This window comes from Scardinius erythrophthalmus (genome assembly GCF_964197995.2).
Source record: "Scardinius erythrophthalmus genome assembly, chromosome: 4".
In the NCBI taxonomy this organism is placed as follows: Eukaryota; Metazoa; Chordata; class Actinopteri; order Cypriniformes; family Leuciscidae; genus Scardinius; species Scardinius erythrophthalmus.
In genome coordinates, this window is record NC_138224.1 from 14,301,179 (window position 1) to 14,317,660 (window position 16,482).

Genomic DNA, 16,482 nt, shown 5'->3' on the forward strand with positions numbered 1-16,482 from the left:
GCATTTTCACCTGAACTGCTGCTTACTGGCTACTTTCTCTTTTTAAGACCATTCTCTGTAAACCCTAAAGATGGTTGTGTGTGAAAATCAGAAGTTTCTGAAATTCTGACCAGTCCGTCTAGTACCAACAATCATGCCATGTTCAAAGTCACTTAAATCAACTTTCTTCCCAATTCTGATGCTCAGTTTGAACTTCAGCAGATTGTTTTGACTGTGTCTACAGTACATGCATAAAAGCATCAAGTTGCTGTCCTGTGATTGGCTGATTAGATATTTGCGTTAAATAGTACTTGAACAGGTGTACCTAATAAAGTGGCCGGTGAGTGTATACAATAGTAATCCTATATATCCACTTGTTAATAATTCAAGTTTATGGTAAAAAATGTTTAATGAATACTGCATTTTTTTAAATGAATATAGAAATGAAAATCTATTTTGACAGTAAACATTTTTACATAGCCTACACAATAAAAACATTTTTTTTTTACATATTAAGCGGCACAACTCTTTTCAACATTGATATTAATAAAAAATGTTTTTTGAGCATGATCACAGGAATAAATTACATGTTTAAATATATTAAAATACAATGTAGTCATTTTAAATTGCAATAATTTACTGTATTTTTGATCAAATAAATGCAGCCTTGGTGAGCATAAGAGACTAATTTTCAAAAACATTAAAACGTATTACCAAACCCAATCTTTTGAATAAATACTGTTAAAATAAATGTAGTAATTTTTTCTCCCAAAACAGATCTAGCTGTTTTTGAACACTTCTCTGTGTTGCATGCTCTCAGTAAGCGTGGTTTGTCGAGGCATGTTGCTTGTAGTAGGAGGTGAGGTTGCACTGACTGGAGCCTCGCATAAACATGAGGGTGGAATTTCTTCATTGATTAGAAATTACCATATTACGGAATGTACACACAAGTAATTGCGTCATTTTTATTTTACTACAATAATTGCACTAAATTAAAGTTTTAAATAGACAATCCTACCATATCTTAATGTCCACCTAAACTACACGTGAAGCTTGTCCTGACAAAAGTGGAATTGTTAAAATAGGATGGCTTTGTAAACAAACCCGATTTTTAAGCACAAAAACTTGAGAGAGCTTTCAAAAAGAAGGATCTGAGTCTCACGGCTATTCAGAGGCGAACTTTATGTGTACAGATCAAGAGGCGGCCTGGTCTCTATAAAATGCAGTGAATTAGGGATTAACCTCTACTCCCTGTTGGTCACCAGAGTCTCTTTAGTGGCTGAAAAGCCAGGAAGACACGGTTCTCCTTGTTTCATAGGATTTGAATCCCACTTTGGGGGGGGGGGGGGGGGGGATTGGAATCAAAGACCACTAAATGCATCACAGACATCAGCATGAGTTCTCTCAGATAAGCTCCTCTGATTGATTTCCTCTTGTGTGGAGAACACAAAGCCCAGACCACCCCCTTATGCTCCCAACTACTGATTGGATATTTAATGACCCCAGTGTGGGCGTTTTAAGCCATCTCCAGAGTGTAATATAGCATAGTTAAGGGGTGTGGGGATGGGCGTCCCGGGATAGCATTCTCCCAGCTCCACTTAATCAACTATGGGTCCTTCTTTAGGGACCTGAGGAGTAGATTGCCATCCCTTTCTTCCACTCTGAGGCCCATGTCCCTGAGCATTGTGTCATCTGCCACACCTTGTCTCCGAAGGCTTTGTATGAGCTTCTGATTCTCTAGGTTGTGATCCAGGATGTTCCGGATGGCAAACACGGCCCACTGGCTTATGACTGGCAGGAAAATTAAGGAAAGTTATTATATCAAACATTTAATCAAGAACAAAAACTAGATTTTATATTTTTGGATGAAAATTGTAAGTGGTACGCTCCCGTGCAAACTCTCTCTGCAAGGGGGCAGTGGGCATGATGTTGCTATGAGGTTTTTTAATAGTTTTAATATGTAGCTATGAGGTTGTCGGGGTGTTCTTATGGCTTTCATACTGGCTCAAGCCCAAAAATCCCAACCCTCCATGATTTTCTGGTCTCTAAATATGGCTCAGGTCCCAACTTCAACATAATTCTAAAAGATTTTTCACCAGTTTTATAGCCACTGGGATGCAAATCTGATCACATAGAATAGTACATGGCACATCACTCCTGGATTAATGTCAAAGGGAAAGAGACGCATGATATATCAGTATCATATTTGTTCTTTTCCAATACAACAGTGATACCACCAAAATATGGGTCCTGAGACCTACAAAATATAAGCATAGGTCCATGTGAATTTTACAGTAAACTTACTTGACCATTTATAAATATTTTGGCCATACCAGAAGTGAAACTAGCATCACCAGGTCGAGCAACAACGCTAAACATTAAGCAAGAATGACCACTTCCTGAAGCAGTCAGGAAGCAGCATCCGGGAGGACACAAGCTCAGCTTAGTGGCTCATCCCCTAGTGAAAGAACAGCTGGCATTGTGCCCTGCTTTCTCTAATACAGACCGGCAGTGATCGCTAGAGAATGAAAGCGTTTTTTTTTTTTTTTAACACAACAGCGCCAGCATCAGTCAAGGAGCCTTTGGAAACACAGCTGCAATACATCAGATTGTCGTGTTATCAATGAACCGTTTCATATGGAACAGAGTTGGCAGGATGCAGGTCAACACTATAAAAATACAAAATGTCACTTCATTTCATTCAAGTGGTGATTTTCCACCCAGGATTTCAATCAAGTTTTCCAGAAAGTGTTGCACATCTATAAAACTGACTTCTGTCAACACCACAAAATTACTCATATATGCAATACCTACATTTAGCATCATAAACTATTATGACTAGATATTTCACACAAGAAAACTGATGAGTGAGGGATACAAAATGACCGTGAGTCAGCTCAATGGTTACACCTCTCTGCAGGGGACGTTGCTAGGTGGAGGGACTTGAAACCATTCGGCAAGGCGCTGGTTTTTCTCTAATAACATTTAAACTGCGTTTTCAACTCTGAACAGGCCACCCATCATTCAAACATCAAATAGTGCGGTAAAACCTCCATTAGTAATGGAATTTAAAGGCTATTACAATGCTATTCACACTTTAGATAGCAATATCTTTGCATTTTTTGCGGCGGATGTTACCAGAAAACGCTCATTACACACACCGCAAAAGCACAGAGTGAATAAAAAACAAGTGAAGTGAGTCACAACCAAGGATACAGGGGTTGTTGCTGTCAATGCTGCAGTTGTCCAGAATGAGAGCTATACCGTCCAGTTCTCTTACCTATAGGAGACAAATGATAAAAAAAGAAAAGGAAAATGGTCTTTAACAGGGGCATCGTGAGCCAGACTGGTCAGAAAACAATTACTTTCCATGGAGGAAAGTCCATGCGGTTAAGCTCTGGTTTGGCGCAGTCATACGGGTTTGCGCTGGTTTTCGTCACATGCAGTTTATAACTATACCGTACATTACCCTGAGTCCGTATCGTAACCCAAGAGCTACAGCGGTTGCCCTTTAACCACCTTGGTTCATTAAAAAAAAACTGAATAAGAAAGAGGAGACACAAGCCATTGAGCCCTGACAATTTTCTGCTGTTAATGACCATCATGGTGTTTGATTGAGAAAGTAGTACTAGCAATAAAACGAAGGGAAACTTATGTAACTGTACGCTTCGGCCACAGAATTAGTTTTGTTTGGCTATCCTCACATGTAATACACTATTGCAGAGGCAGCATTTTAAGGCATTGGTGCTTCTGACGCAAAAGCTGGTTTAAAACTCAACTGTACATCTACCCAAGACACCTTTTAGCAAACACTAAAATTAAATACAGCAACATACCAATAACAATAGTTCAGTTTTTTAATTAAAATTCATTATTTTATCCAATATTTGTGCATGCCATTAGCATTAGTAACATGCTAATGGTAAACTCTGTTGAAATCAATCGAGGGTCTCGTCTCAAGTGTGTTTTGTGCGAAAAGTGCAATTGCGTGGCATGTGGGGAGCTGCTTTTTACATTGAGATGCCCATATTACGAGGCTCCAAAAAGTACAGATTTACGAGGTTCCATGGCAAAGACGATGCTATCTTAGGGGGCATTCACACAGAATGCAAGGCAGTAAATGGAAAAAACAAGTCTAGAGTATAATATTGTCTATGGACACGATTATTAAACGTTTTTAACTTGAGCATATCGTTTTTAGAACATTGTGTCGAGTGCGAGACGCGACAAAAAAAACACGTTCTGTGTGAACAACCCATTAGAAAGTAGCAAAGGGACCAGTAGACAATGAAGGTGCACACAAGTTTTGGTCAAAAAGTGAGGGTGCAGGCTGGGGGAGACTGGCTATTGTTTTTTGACCTTTGAACTCTCAGTTGTGTGCTTTGACCCTATTTAGGAAGGCCGGTACTAGGTTCTCCTCTGCGCTGATTGAAGGGGACAGACCTGAAAGGATGAAAATCCCTCCATGGCAGGAGGCTGCTTACAAGGGAATTCATTTAAAAGAAAAAAAGGAGAAGGGGAACAAAGTGTAAAGAGATTTGGGGAAGAAATTAGATGATACAAGCATGAAATTCAGATTGGTTCTCAAGCCTTTATCTACCAGCGTTAATCCCCTGATTAGTTTTCAAGGAGGGAGCTTCCACAAACAAAAAAGCCCAGGCCTGGGTTGATGGACAGCGTGCAAGGCTCTAAACCACAGTATTGTTAATGTGTTTACCACGACTGGGTTGTGCCGTCCGTTGATCAGAGCATTACTGGACTTGGCTGCACGCTCTATGGCGTTAGTTTCATCACTCATTGCCAACACATTCCTTCACATTCCAACGAGTCATAGAAATCGCAGGAGGGGAAGTTTTAAAGATGATTTCCAAGATTTTTGCTAAATACTTCCTTCCTTTGGCAATCACATTGACTATTTCAGTTTTTCTTACCTATCAATCAGTTCTGTTTTATTGATGAATTGCAAGCAAGGTGGAGTCAGGCAAAAAATTACAAGTCTCGAGCCCTCTCTCAAAAAATCGTATTATATATACAAAAGGTTTTTTTTCTTTTTTTCTAAGAATATACACAAAAATATATACATACACACACACACACACATATATACATACATACATACACACACCATAAACATACACTAATATATACAATAACTTCCAGGAACTATTGTGTGCAGTACCTTGTCCTGGTTGACAATGTGGCTGTAACACAAGTTACCAATGAGCCGAATGAGATGAGCTTTGAAACTGATGGCAGGGTGGGTGTCGGCGCCCCATGGCCTCGTCAAGCAGAAATCATGTGCTGCAGTGAACACATTTTTACTGGTTTTGCCCAGTAAGTGGACATCTTTCAAGAGATCTAGGAACGACAGAAGATATAAGGAGAATTTACACATTACATAAAAGAATAGAGAGAGAGAGAGAGAGAGAGAGAGAGAGAGAGAGAGAGAGAGAGAGATAGAGAGAAAAATGCATGCTGGCATAACTCCCATGCTTTAGGTGTGACATCAGAGCTGTACGGATGACAGGAGAGTCTGTGAAGAATGTAGATTGTGTCTGTCTTCAGTGAGCTGTGACCTGTCAGAGGTGTCGGTTTCATACAGCACCCCACAGGAATGGCTGATTTGTGTTTTAAATGTGAAAGGTGGGAAATGCTTATAGGGGTGTGTGGTAAATTATTCAGTTTAGTTTATCATCTGCGAAACGAACAGTATGAGGGATAGTGAGCTCAGCAACGTTTCAAGACAAGAGACTTTTTAAAGCGAGTAGGCAGTTGTACCAAAACAAATATTTTGCATCTTCATTTTATGGCAAAGGCTTGTGTATTCACATTAAGAATGCATTAGGATTTTTATCTCCAACAAAAGCAAAAGCATTACGCCAGTACTCCGCATTTACCGACTGTTGTGCTCAGAAGGCCAGAGTGATCCTGCAGGGCCATAAACTCTTTGCAGTCAGAGGTGATCTCGCAAAGGATGTCTAAAAGCCTGATGACGACCATAGCTGCCTGCAAATGCAAAACAAATACTAGGCTTAGTATCTCTTCTGTAAAGTGTACACTACAGTTTGGGGTCAGTAAGATTTTTGTAATGTTTTTGGAAAAAGTCTCTTATGCTTATTTATTTATTACAGCTCTTAGGCAGTATATATTTGATAAAAAATACAATAAAAACATAGATGTATATATATATATATATATTTTTTTTAGGAATATATATATATATATATATATATATATATATATATATATATATATATATATATATATATATATATATATATATTCCTGAAATTAAGCTGAATTTATGTGAAATACTTTCTGTGTAAGTTCAAAAGAACAGCAGTTATTTAAAATAAAATTTTTGGTAACATTATAAATGTCTTTACTGTCACTTTTGATAAATTTAATATGCCCTTCCTAAATGAAATAATTACCAGTAATGTCTTAAAATAAAAATCTTACCTATCCTAAAATTTTTAATGGTGGGTTAAATTATGTTTACTACTACTGTTGTGGCCTTTATTCAATAAATGGCAGATATTAACAATCTATACCAGGCGTTCTCAACCCTGGGGCCTCATTTATAAACGTTGCGTACGCACAAAAGGCGGCGTACGCAGCTCTCTACGTAATAATTGGTATTTATAAAAAGCAAACTTGACGGGAAAATATGCGGTCCTTCTCGCATACTCTGACCCAGGCGTACGCACAAAAACGGGTGAAATGAGAAATGGCGACACCGTCGGCAGATGAAGAAACATGTGAAAGTGTGTGAAACTGTAGACCGTTGTGTAAAAGAAATGTCAATTCTGCCTCTCATAAATAACACGAAGACTTCACAAAGCAAGTCTTACAATTAACAGCCACGAACACCCGTTTGATCGATCTGCAGTCTAAAACAAACAAAATCAAACGAAAATTACAGCAGAAATGCAAATTAACACATATTTGCAAAAAGAAAAGTGAAATATGTTCTGCAATAATATTGGCATGTTATGCAATTCATCCTCGTAGCTTGTCAGACGCAATCAAATGGATGGTAACAAAACGCTCCCGTATCCCCTTTCCTCCACCCGTGGCAGACACACACTGGCGATGGAGCGCTAGACTCTTTTTTTTTTTGTCCGACGACTTTGATGTCCGACCATTTCTTTTTTATTTCGGCCACGGTCCGAGGTTGTGAGGCTGCAGCATTATCGGCGTCTGCAACCTTTTGCCACTCAAGTGCCTTTTTGGCATTAGTAATGCCCACACTGTGCCCTCCAAACAACATTTTACTTCTCTTTTCCACCTCGCCAACGATAATTTCTACTTCACATTGAGTGAAGTTACGTTTCTTGGTTTTCCTCTCTGTGTTTGCCATGATTTCGCAATCGATCACGCCCATAGTTGCCCATAAATAGTCCGTGAAACGCCCAAAAGTTAATATTCATCGTCGATTAATATTAACTTTTGGGCGTTTCACGGACTATTTATGGGCAACTATGGGCGTGACAAAAAGCCGCAAAAGCTGCGCTATATTTAGAATTGATTGTGATTTATTAAGGGAAAACTGCGTAGGATGTGCGTCCGCACGGTTTTATAAATCCGAATATTTCTGTGCGTACGCACGTCCTATGTTTCATCCGTACGCCACTTCTGACGCAAATCCTACGCAAAGTTTTATAAACGAGGCCCCTGGTCCTCGAGGGCCACTTTCATGCAGAGTTTAGCTCCAACCTTGATCAAACTCACCTGTCTGTAGTTATCTCATAATCCTGAAGAGCTTAATTAGTTGGTTCAGGTGTGTTTGATTAGGGTTGGAGCTAAACTCTGCAGGAAAGTGGCCCTCCAGGACCAGGGTTGAGAATGCCTGATCTATACTATACTACTAAAACAATTGAACATGCTAAAAACAATAATCAGTACCAATATGAAATGAAAAAAAGACTCCCACAATAAGCTATCCAATCTCAAGACAATAAATATCCAATATCTACTGATAAAAACATGCATAATATTGACCGTGATCTGATATGATCCCAATACTCTTTAGTATTACATACATTACTAACATGAAGAGGTGCAGTATGGGCATAGCAGAAAAAACCGACCTGGTCATCTGATGATTCAGAGCTCAGAGTGAGAACAGCTCTGCAGTGATGAGTGAAGCAGGAAGCCAGGAACTCAGCTACACTCAGAGGCAGTAAACAGTCCTTCTTCTCCTCAACAACACTAAGCTGTGCTAATATCAGCTCCAATAGCGTGAGCCTGTTAGCATTCAATTACATACACAAAATATTAACACATATAATCAGGGCTTGACATTAACACCCGCCAAATGCGGGTGGATTTCAGCAGTGGCGTCACTCCAACTAGCCACGTTGGCGGGCTGAATTTTATATATAATATATACATTTTTCAAGTTTAGTCTATTAAAAAGCCATCTAAATGAATAAACTAAGTGCAATGTAGTATTGTCAAAAAATATAGGTTTTTCGATACATATCGATACATAAATATCTAATACAATTTTTTTTCACAGAACAGATACACGATACCAGCTGCGTTTTCTCTCTCTCTCTCATCTCTCCGACAGTGAGTTAACACACAAACCCGCCTTCCCTCTCTCACTCGTTTCATTTGCTCTGGATTAATATTGTTGGTGCTACAAGGCTTGAATTTCGGCGTGGGATTGCGCACATTACGCATAATTTTACTTCCTGCAGATTTTGTGTTTACACCCAAAGTGTGCGCACATAAAGCCGCCTCTCAGAACTAAATTTAGTTCTTTTACACTGCTTATTGCGCCTAAACAGTCAAATACACACAAAATAATGTCAAAATGCTGGTCTTGGTAAGTATTAAGTAATTACCTTTTAAGGCAGCATCCTAACCAAAATGGAACCTCATTAGCCTGTAATTAATTTGAATATTTTTAATAGATAATTGTACACCGAAAGTACAAAAGTGTGTTAAAAAAAGTGTATTTTTAATTATGTAATGTTTTTCTTTTGATGTGTTATAGTTGCTATTTGCATAGCTAAGTTCATCGCAATGCATTCTGGGATTGCCTCATCCATGAAGGATGAGATGTTACCTTTTAGGTATTTAAAAATGTGTCATTTAAAAGTCTGCCTATTATATGGAACAGCCTGTTGACTAAAATGTTGTCTAGTTATGCAGCTCACTAGCCTGGTTAAAACCAGACCATTCTCAGTAAACTGAGTTATGGTCTGGCAAAGCTTCATTAATAACTCATTTCCAAAGGGGCGTCACCAACGGACGTCGCTCAAATGCCTCTGGGCGCAATTGGATAGACCAAAAACCAATCAGAGCAATCGTCATCGTGTAAAGCCATATGCTGCATCCTAAGTTACACTACGGCATAAAAGTATGTACTCTTTTTGTGAAGAAAAGGTATTTAGTTTTGAATGTGTAGCAAAAAAGTAGGCAAGCTTTGGGACATACTACTTCGTCATCTTTATCGGACGGATCTGTCGCGTGCATCCGCGTGCATAAACTGCCCTGTCAATCATCTTGTCACAGTTAAAATCCTCTATTAAATCTAATTTAATTTCCTACCGTTTCAGAGAGTAATGTAGTAGCACGTTCATCTGCCAGTGGGTCTTTCATGGAGACTGTTCTCATGTGTTTGCAATTTGAATATAATAATGCATTTAAAAGTTGGTGCGCTTCACGAACGGACGTCGCTCAAATGCTTCTGGGCGCAATTGGATAGACCTAAAACCAATCAGAGCGATCGTCATCGTGTAAAGCCCGCCTCAACGTTTCTGATTGGTGCCGCGATTTCGACAGATTAGAAATGGGCTTGAATGAGCTCTTTGCCAGACAACTTGTAGAGCAAATCTAAATTTGCCGGAAGTTGTCTGGGTTTTCCCAGGCTAGCAGCTCACTAGAATTTGTAACAAAGAGTTTAAATAAGTAAATAAATAAATAAACACTGACTCAAATCATCCAAGAGTTAAATCTCAGTATTGTGATGCATTGACCTAGATATAAGCATCTCATTTTCATGCAATCATTTTTTTGAATAACAGAGTTTCTACCTTGCTTCATTGGTCATTTCAGTGTACATCATCTTAATAAGCTCTGACGACTTGAGGAAGCGTTGTGTAGCAATGAAGACCCTGTAAGAAGAGTAATTATGACCAAAACAGGATATGAAATAGATCTAGATGACAGATGACCTTGTTCCAAATTTGTTTCAATGGAAACATTTTAAAACAAAACCCAGCTTACGTCCAGTCCACATCAGGCAACGTCCTGCACAAGTCCATAATCTTCAGGGACAATTTAAACTGCTGAGTGTCTTTAACTAGCTGCTCTGTCTTGAGTTCATCCAGACAAGTGTGGATCACCATACACGTGTATGACACAGCTTTCTCATCTGGGAGCTCCAAAAGGTCCCTTGAAGGAGATAAGAAGCGATTACACAAAAGTGGCACGTGGAGCAGTGGCATATATCACTAAACGAACAGTGAACACATGTTTAACTGACATCATAAGAAATGCATCAGTGGCCATCCGACCATAAATTAACTCACCAAAAGATGTGCGGGAAACCAAGCTCCCAGATGTCATCTTTGCAGAGCTGGTTTCCAACAGCAATGTTACCAAGAAACTGAATACCACATCGAATTGCTGCCAAAGGAGAGAGAGAGTACATTGATTTTTCTACCAGTTACCCTCCATCTCACTGAGAAGATCTTTTAGATGGAGCTGAAACACTTGAAACCCACCATCATAAATATCATTCGAACCTCCTGACGAAATCTTGAGGAGTTTGGCCAAAATCTCAAAAGACAGCTTGATGGAGCCTAGATCTCTGTGAAGATAAACAGGTTTTTCTACTAGCTATAAACCCACAGGCATATTCATATACTAATAACGATTATGATGTTATAAACAGAGTGTCAGATGGTCAGATGTTCAAATCATGCTGGAAAACCTGGGTCTGAAATCGCATACTCTCTTGAGTAGGTACTTATTTTTGAATTAGTAATTACTTCATGATCACTAAAAAAAGTATGCTATATAGTAAGAATTTGTGTAGTATGAATGTAATCTGGACATACTACATTTGCCATGTTGTCATTTTCATGTGTCTCACTGTCATTGATAAATCCTCTCTCGTGGCCTCACGGGATAGTAAAATGTCCATCATATGCAAACTTCAGAATCTCGTCAGAAGAAGTAGGTCACCTAGGTACTTTTTGCCTGCTCTTTTATGAGTACAGTGAATTCGGACATAGTTCTTTTATATAGGGAAGTATGCGATTTTGGATGCAGCCCAGGTATTACACAAACTGATTTTACACAAAAATGCTGCTGTCATTAATTTGGGGACATAAAATACTAAGAAATTTGATTTTTATTTCTTTATAATATAATACAATACAATATAATATAACTGAGTGTCATGAAAGGCATCTATAAATAAAATATATTATTATTATACTGTTATCTAGAAATCACATTGTGGTTAAATGTTCGCTTTTTACTCAAATTGTTATGCCACTGATTTAATTTGAAATGAAATATGTAGTATTACAGTTAAAAAATGCTAAATTGATCCTAATGTTTTAGCAGTATCAGACTTTTTGGACTCCACTGTTTACTACCTCAGACAGCACTGGTTTTCAGTGCACTGCACACAGGCATTTCTGTGTGCTCTGAAACACTCTGCAGTGAGTTTATGGCACAGAGATCCTTCTTCTTCCTGTGAATCCATCTCCTCAGTCAAATGATGAACATCCACAGAAAGTCTTGACAGCACTGCATAGAGGTTTCCAAGAGCCTTCCTGTCAACACTATTCCTGAAACAAAACAGCACAAACTCAGTAAACAATTAAGCAATGTCTTAGAAACTGGTTTATGTGCAAATTGCTGTGGTGATGATACAGAGACTAAGAGGGTGTTTTGTGTATCATTATAAGCAATATTCCATGTAGAAATGTATGCAACAAACATTCTCTGCTAACACAAACTTAAACGCACACATTTCTGTTGATTTTGTGATACCTGAGCTGCTCATCCCGTAAAGCTTTCGTCACAGTTTGCAAAGTTGTAAGATGGGTGTTTGTAAGTTTTCCTGTGGCTATTTCAATTTCGCACAGCGCGCGGTTAATGTTCTGCATGCTGTCACTGTCTGGAGGCTGCCATCAACACATACGCGCGCAAGTAAACATAGACCTTTACTTCCGCCTACCGGCTGCACGAGGTTTCAAAATAAAAGACAGCAAAATATTGAATTTACGACGTGAATATTCTAATACTGCTTGTAATTTTTTGCTCATTTTCTTTTCAAGTCTATAAACTGTAGTTGAAAGAAACATTCGAGCATCTGAACTGTATTAGTCTCTGTGAAAGTAGCCTTTGTTTTCAGAAAATGATAGATAGACAGACAGACAGACAGACAGACAGATAGATAGATAGATAGGAATAGGGCTTTAATGTTAATTCCATGTTATTATGCTTAATTTGCTGTTATAACTACAGTTAATACATGTTGCTAACAGCAAGGACACTGTAAAATAAAGTGTTACAAAAGATTTTTGCTACAATTCATTGAATGTTAATTTAATAGACCACTTAATGAATACCAATTTTGACATTGCTGTATCATTTCCATTATTCCATACCGTAAAGGATCGTCAAGAACTGGGACAGGCAAAAATTACCCTCAAATTATATTATCGCTATGCTAAGAAACAGCACATTAACTATGAAATTGTGGCATTAGAGAATGGATCCAAAGACATACGAATACATTTTTGAGTTCTGATTTTATGCCATCACTGGTGCTCCTCTGAAAAACACCATGTGAAGGTTATGCTGATTGAATCTGATCTGCAGGCCGAATGTTTGTGATGATGCCTAAACATTATTACATGATGTAACTTTCTTGATGTCCCCTTTTAAGAATGAGATCATCCGGACCATTATAAGCCAGGCCATCTGACACCCATTCATCTGAATCAAACGTTCAAAGGACTTTGACATCAATCGTTCCAGGTTTTTTTTTTCATAAACAAGATGTGGGGACAAGTGTTCCAGCTGAAACAACAAAAGGCCCGAGTTCCCCTTTGAATCTCCAGAAGTGCCAGAGTATTTTGGGTCACTGGCTTTCCATTCTGTGGTTCATCTCGTGTTTTTTCTGGCCTGGGAAATGCACTGAAGGAAGTTGGTCTTGCATGAAGAATATAATTACAGGTGGTTGTGTATCAGACGTATATCCTCGGGTTAAGGGTGGACCCGCTGCTAATACATAAATGGGGTATTGCCGCTACCAGACCCTAAAACAGAGTCGTTGATCATGAGAGAGAGAAGCCAACTGAAAGCATCTACTGTGCTTAATGGCTTACAGGGCCAGCCGAAAATGTTCCCCTCCACCACTCCAAATGTATCTGGTGTCCTTGAGCAGATAAATATGTGCTAAATCAATGATCACTTTGCACGGCAGCTAAACGCTTGCAGAAATATTATAGAAGTGGATGTGTGTTGCTCTAATATGGTTCTCATAAAACACTTCCTCATGGGAAGCAGCTGGGTGCAGTATTGCTTTCATTGACAGACTTGCAGGAGACACATTATAATGCTCTATGATGTGATTACTGTATAATTGGGATCCATTTCCCCCTAAGGCCATTCGCCACGGGGCCTCATGCGGCACAAGTTGCACCGCCTTAAGGCCCTAATAACAACCTCAAATATCTGTTGTCTCAACAAAATAACAAAAATGTCCACCCCAGTTTCTGGGATTGAAAGTTGGCCTCTAGTGATGTATGCAAGACTTCACCAATCATTTAATCTGTGTAAACCCTGCCCCTTTCTTACAATCGACTGCATGCTGGCATTCAGATCTGTCCCCATCCAATCAACAACCTAAATCCCCACCTTACATTTTTGATAACCCATTTTTACTTAGATTTACAGTTGTAATTGAAATTATTCAACCCCCATTGCAAATCAGGTTTATTGGCAAAATTTACAGACTTTCTGCTGTTTGTATTGAACAAATTAAACAAAAGTCATTGAAATATCTCAACACAACAAAGGTTGCAAAGTGTTTTCCCCAAATTCAACTTCTGCAGTCTCAAAATTATTCAACCCCCTGAATAGAATCCCTCACAACAGCACAAATCTGCAAGACAAGTGTTGTCTCAAGCACACTTGATGCAACTAATCAACGGCTTCATTAGTTGCACCAGGTGTGCTTGAGCTAGAACACATGTAATATCTGAACTGGCTAGGTTTGTTGAGTGTCACATTTGACTGCATGTTAGATAAATGGTCAAAAGAATGGTCCAAAAAGTTAAGACAAGATATCATCGCCCTTCACAAACAAGGATACAAAAAGATAACGAAGGGACTCAATGTTCCTAGAGACACCGTTGGAAGTATAGTTCGCAAGTTCAACATTAAAGGAACAGTGGTTACACTACCTGGAAAGGGCAGAAAAAGGAAGCGATCAATGGCTGCAACCAGATTTCTGAGAAGGCAGGTTCAGAAAAACCATGCCAGAACTCCAAGACGTACTACACCACTGACCAAAAGCACAGAAAAAGTCGGCTCCAATTTGCTCAAAACCAAATAAATAAGCCACAGAAGTTTTGAGATTCTGTTCTGTGGAACGATGAAACAAAACTGGAATTTTTCGGCCCTATGGATCAGCGGTATGTCTGGAGGAAGAATGAAGCATATGCTGAAAAGAACACTGTCTACAGTTAAGCATGGCGGGGCTTGGTGATGCTCTGGGGCTGCTTTGCATCCTCTGGTACTGGAAACCTGCAGCGTGTGGAAGGCAAGATGGATTCATTGAAGTATCAGGAAACGTCATGCCATCAGTGAGGAAGTTGAAGCTTGGGTGCCATTGGACCTTCCAACAGGACAATGATCCCAAGTATACCTCAAATTCCACCAAGGCCTGGTTGCAGAAGAAGTCCAGGAAGATTCTACTGTGCCATCACAGTCACCTGACTTGAACCCCATAGAAAATCTCTGGTGGTATTTGAAGGAAGCGGTTAAAGCACACAAACCAAAGAATATTACTGAACTGGAGGCCATTGCCCATGTGGAATAGGCTAAGATACCTCAGAAACGCTGCCAGAAGCTGGTTTCTGGTTATACATCTCGTTTGCAGCAGGTCATAACAGCAAAAGGGTGTTCTACTAAGTACTAAAGATGCCTGCCATGAAGGGGTTGAATAATTTTGAGTGCAGGAGTCATTAAAAGTTGCATTTTCAGTTGAATTCGGGGAAACCACTTGAAACATTTGTTGTGTTGAGCTATTTCAATTACTTTTGTTTGAGTTGTTCATTGCAAACAGCTGAAAGTAAAAAAAAATTAGCCAATAAACCTGATAAAGGTAGAATAATTTCTGTATATCACAATACAAAAAACTTTACTTTTCAGTGAACTTCCTTTTAAATTTGGCAACAAAAAAACGAGCATAATGAGATTATATGCGGATTAAATTGTTAAATGGCAGACGGATACAAAAGTAGTGAAACAAAGGCTTAAGTATTGCATTTTATTTTTCCTGATCTCTGGACCTGACAATTCCTCTCGTCACAACCTCAAATCTCTACACCCACAGGTAGAAACCCTCCAAACCATAAGGGGAAAAGATCTGTATCTGGAAAAATCACGGCCACGACTTTTCAAAAATATCATTTACAGTCAGTCTGTTGATGACCACCCAAAACTAACAGAGAGAACCATTATTCATTCTCAACAGAAGCCTCAAAGCCACAAACTCAACTGTACTTTCTTGCTGGCCTCCACGGATCTATTAATAGCCTGCATGATTCTTTTCACTTTTAAGCAAAAAGGGGGTGTCCTAATTGTTTAGACATGGTCAGTCCATTTTAAAATCATGATTTGCAAAATAAAAAATTATGTTGATTGGCTTCTCAGACTTTTTGGATCCTGTCCCCTGATCTATAAGGCAGGGGCAGGAAAGAGAGAAAAAAAAATCTATTGATCGGTTTGGTTTGTCAACAGCCACAGAACAAGCGCCCCCTCTACTGACCACACAAAGAATTACACACCGTAACAAAAACACAAAATTGATTGTGAATGAAGTGAATTATTATTATTTAAAGCAATGGGTTCCTAACTTCCAAGGGGGCCTCAACGTGATTTAAAACGAGACAAAATAAGCTAAAATAACAAAAAAACAAAAACAAAATATAAGCTGACATAATATTTCTCAGTTTAATTTGCTCCCTCATTTTTATTTATAAACCAGGATTTTCTTTTTATAATGAATATACATTTTTTTCCCAGTTATGTCAAGTTCTTAAATATTTTATTAGGCAGAAATTGCTGAGAAAAAAATGCTATTAGTAGGTAAAAAAAAAATATTCATCACAAATAACCAGAAATATCAACTAAATTGAGTGTAAATACTTTAATTTTAATAAAAACTGGAATTTTAATATTAATATAGTTTATGGGGGGCTTCAAATACTTTATCATTGGGAAGCCTTGAAATGG

At 38.7% G+C, this 16,482-nt stretch overlaps 2 protein-coding genes across 8 annotated transcripts in view; both read right to left on the reverse strand.

Annotated features, from left to right (window-relative positions):
- Positions 1 to 372: 372 nt before the first annotated feature.
- Positions 373 to 12,188, reverse strand: atxn10 (ataxin 10). Of its 2 annotated transcripts, none has more exons than XM_081362888.1 (11): positions 12,004 to 12,188; positions 11,604 to 11,798; positions 10,722 to 10,807; positions 10,527 to 10,623; positions 10,222 to 10,389; positions 10,029 to 10,109; positions 8,073 to 8,229; positions 5,877 to 5,985; positions 5,159 to 5,337; positions 3,196 to 3,259; positions 373 to 1,770 (listed from the first exon to the last, which is right to left on the reverse strand). In XM_081362888.1, exons 1-11 carry the CDS (start codon positions 12,117 to 12,119, stop codon positions 1,586 to 1,588), a joined length of 1,437 nt encoding a protein of 478 aa, XP_081219014.1. In that variant the 5' UTR covers positions 12,120 to 12,188; the 3' UTR covers positions 373 to 1,585. The 2 variants fall into 2 exon arrangements, with proteins under 2 accessions (XP_081219014.1, XP_081219013.1); XM_081362887.1 differs by having other exon boundaries at positions 11,604 to 11,792; positions 11,980 to 12,141.
- Positions 12,189 to 15,502: 3,314 nt separating this feature from the next.
- The window catches only part of def6c (DEF6 guanine nucleotide exchange factor c), an 11,749-nt gene continuing 10,769 nt past the window's right edge, over positions 15,503 to 16,482 (reverse strand). For 5 of the 6 annotated variants that reach the window (XR_014030087.1, XM_081364056.1, XM_081364054.1 and 2 more), the window contains exon 14: positions 15,503 to 16,482. This exon is cut by the window's right edge and continues 387 nt beyond it. The gene's annotated coding sequence lies outside the window, so the exon portion shown is untranslated. The other variant, XR_014030088.1, reaches the window with a different exon arrangement.

Coding starts and splice junctions, on each gene's coding strand:
- atxn10 (XM_081362887.1), bottom strand. CDS start 12,119: ATGCAGAACATTAACCGCGCGCTGTGCGAAATTGAAATAGCCACAGGA. Junction 10,624..10,721: donor TTCGAATGATATTTATGATG/GTGGGTTTCAAG, acceptor CTCCTTTGGCAG/CAATTCGATGTGGTATTCAG. Junction 3,260..5,158: donor ACATTGTCAACCAGGACAAG/GTACTGCACACA, acceptor TGTCTCCTATAG/GTAAGAGAACTGGACGGTAT.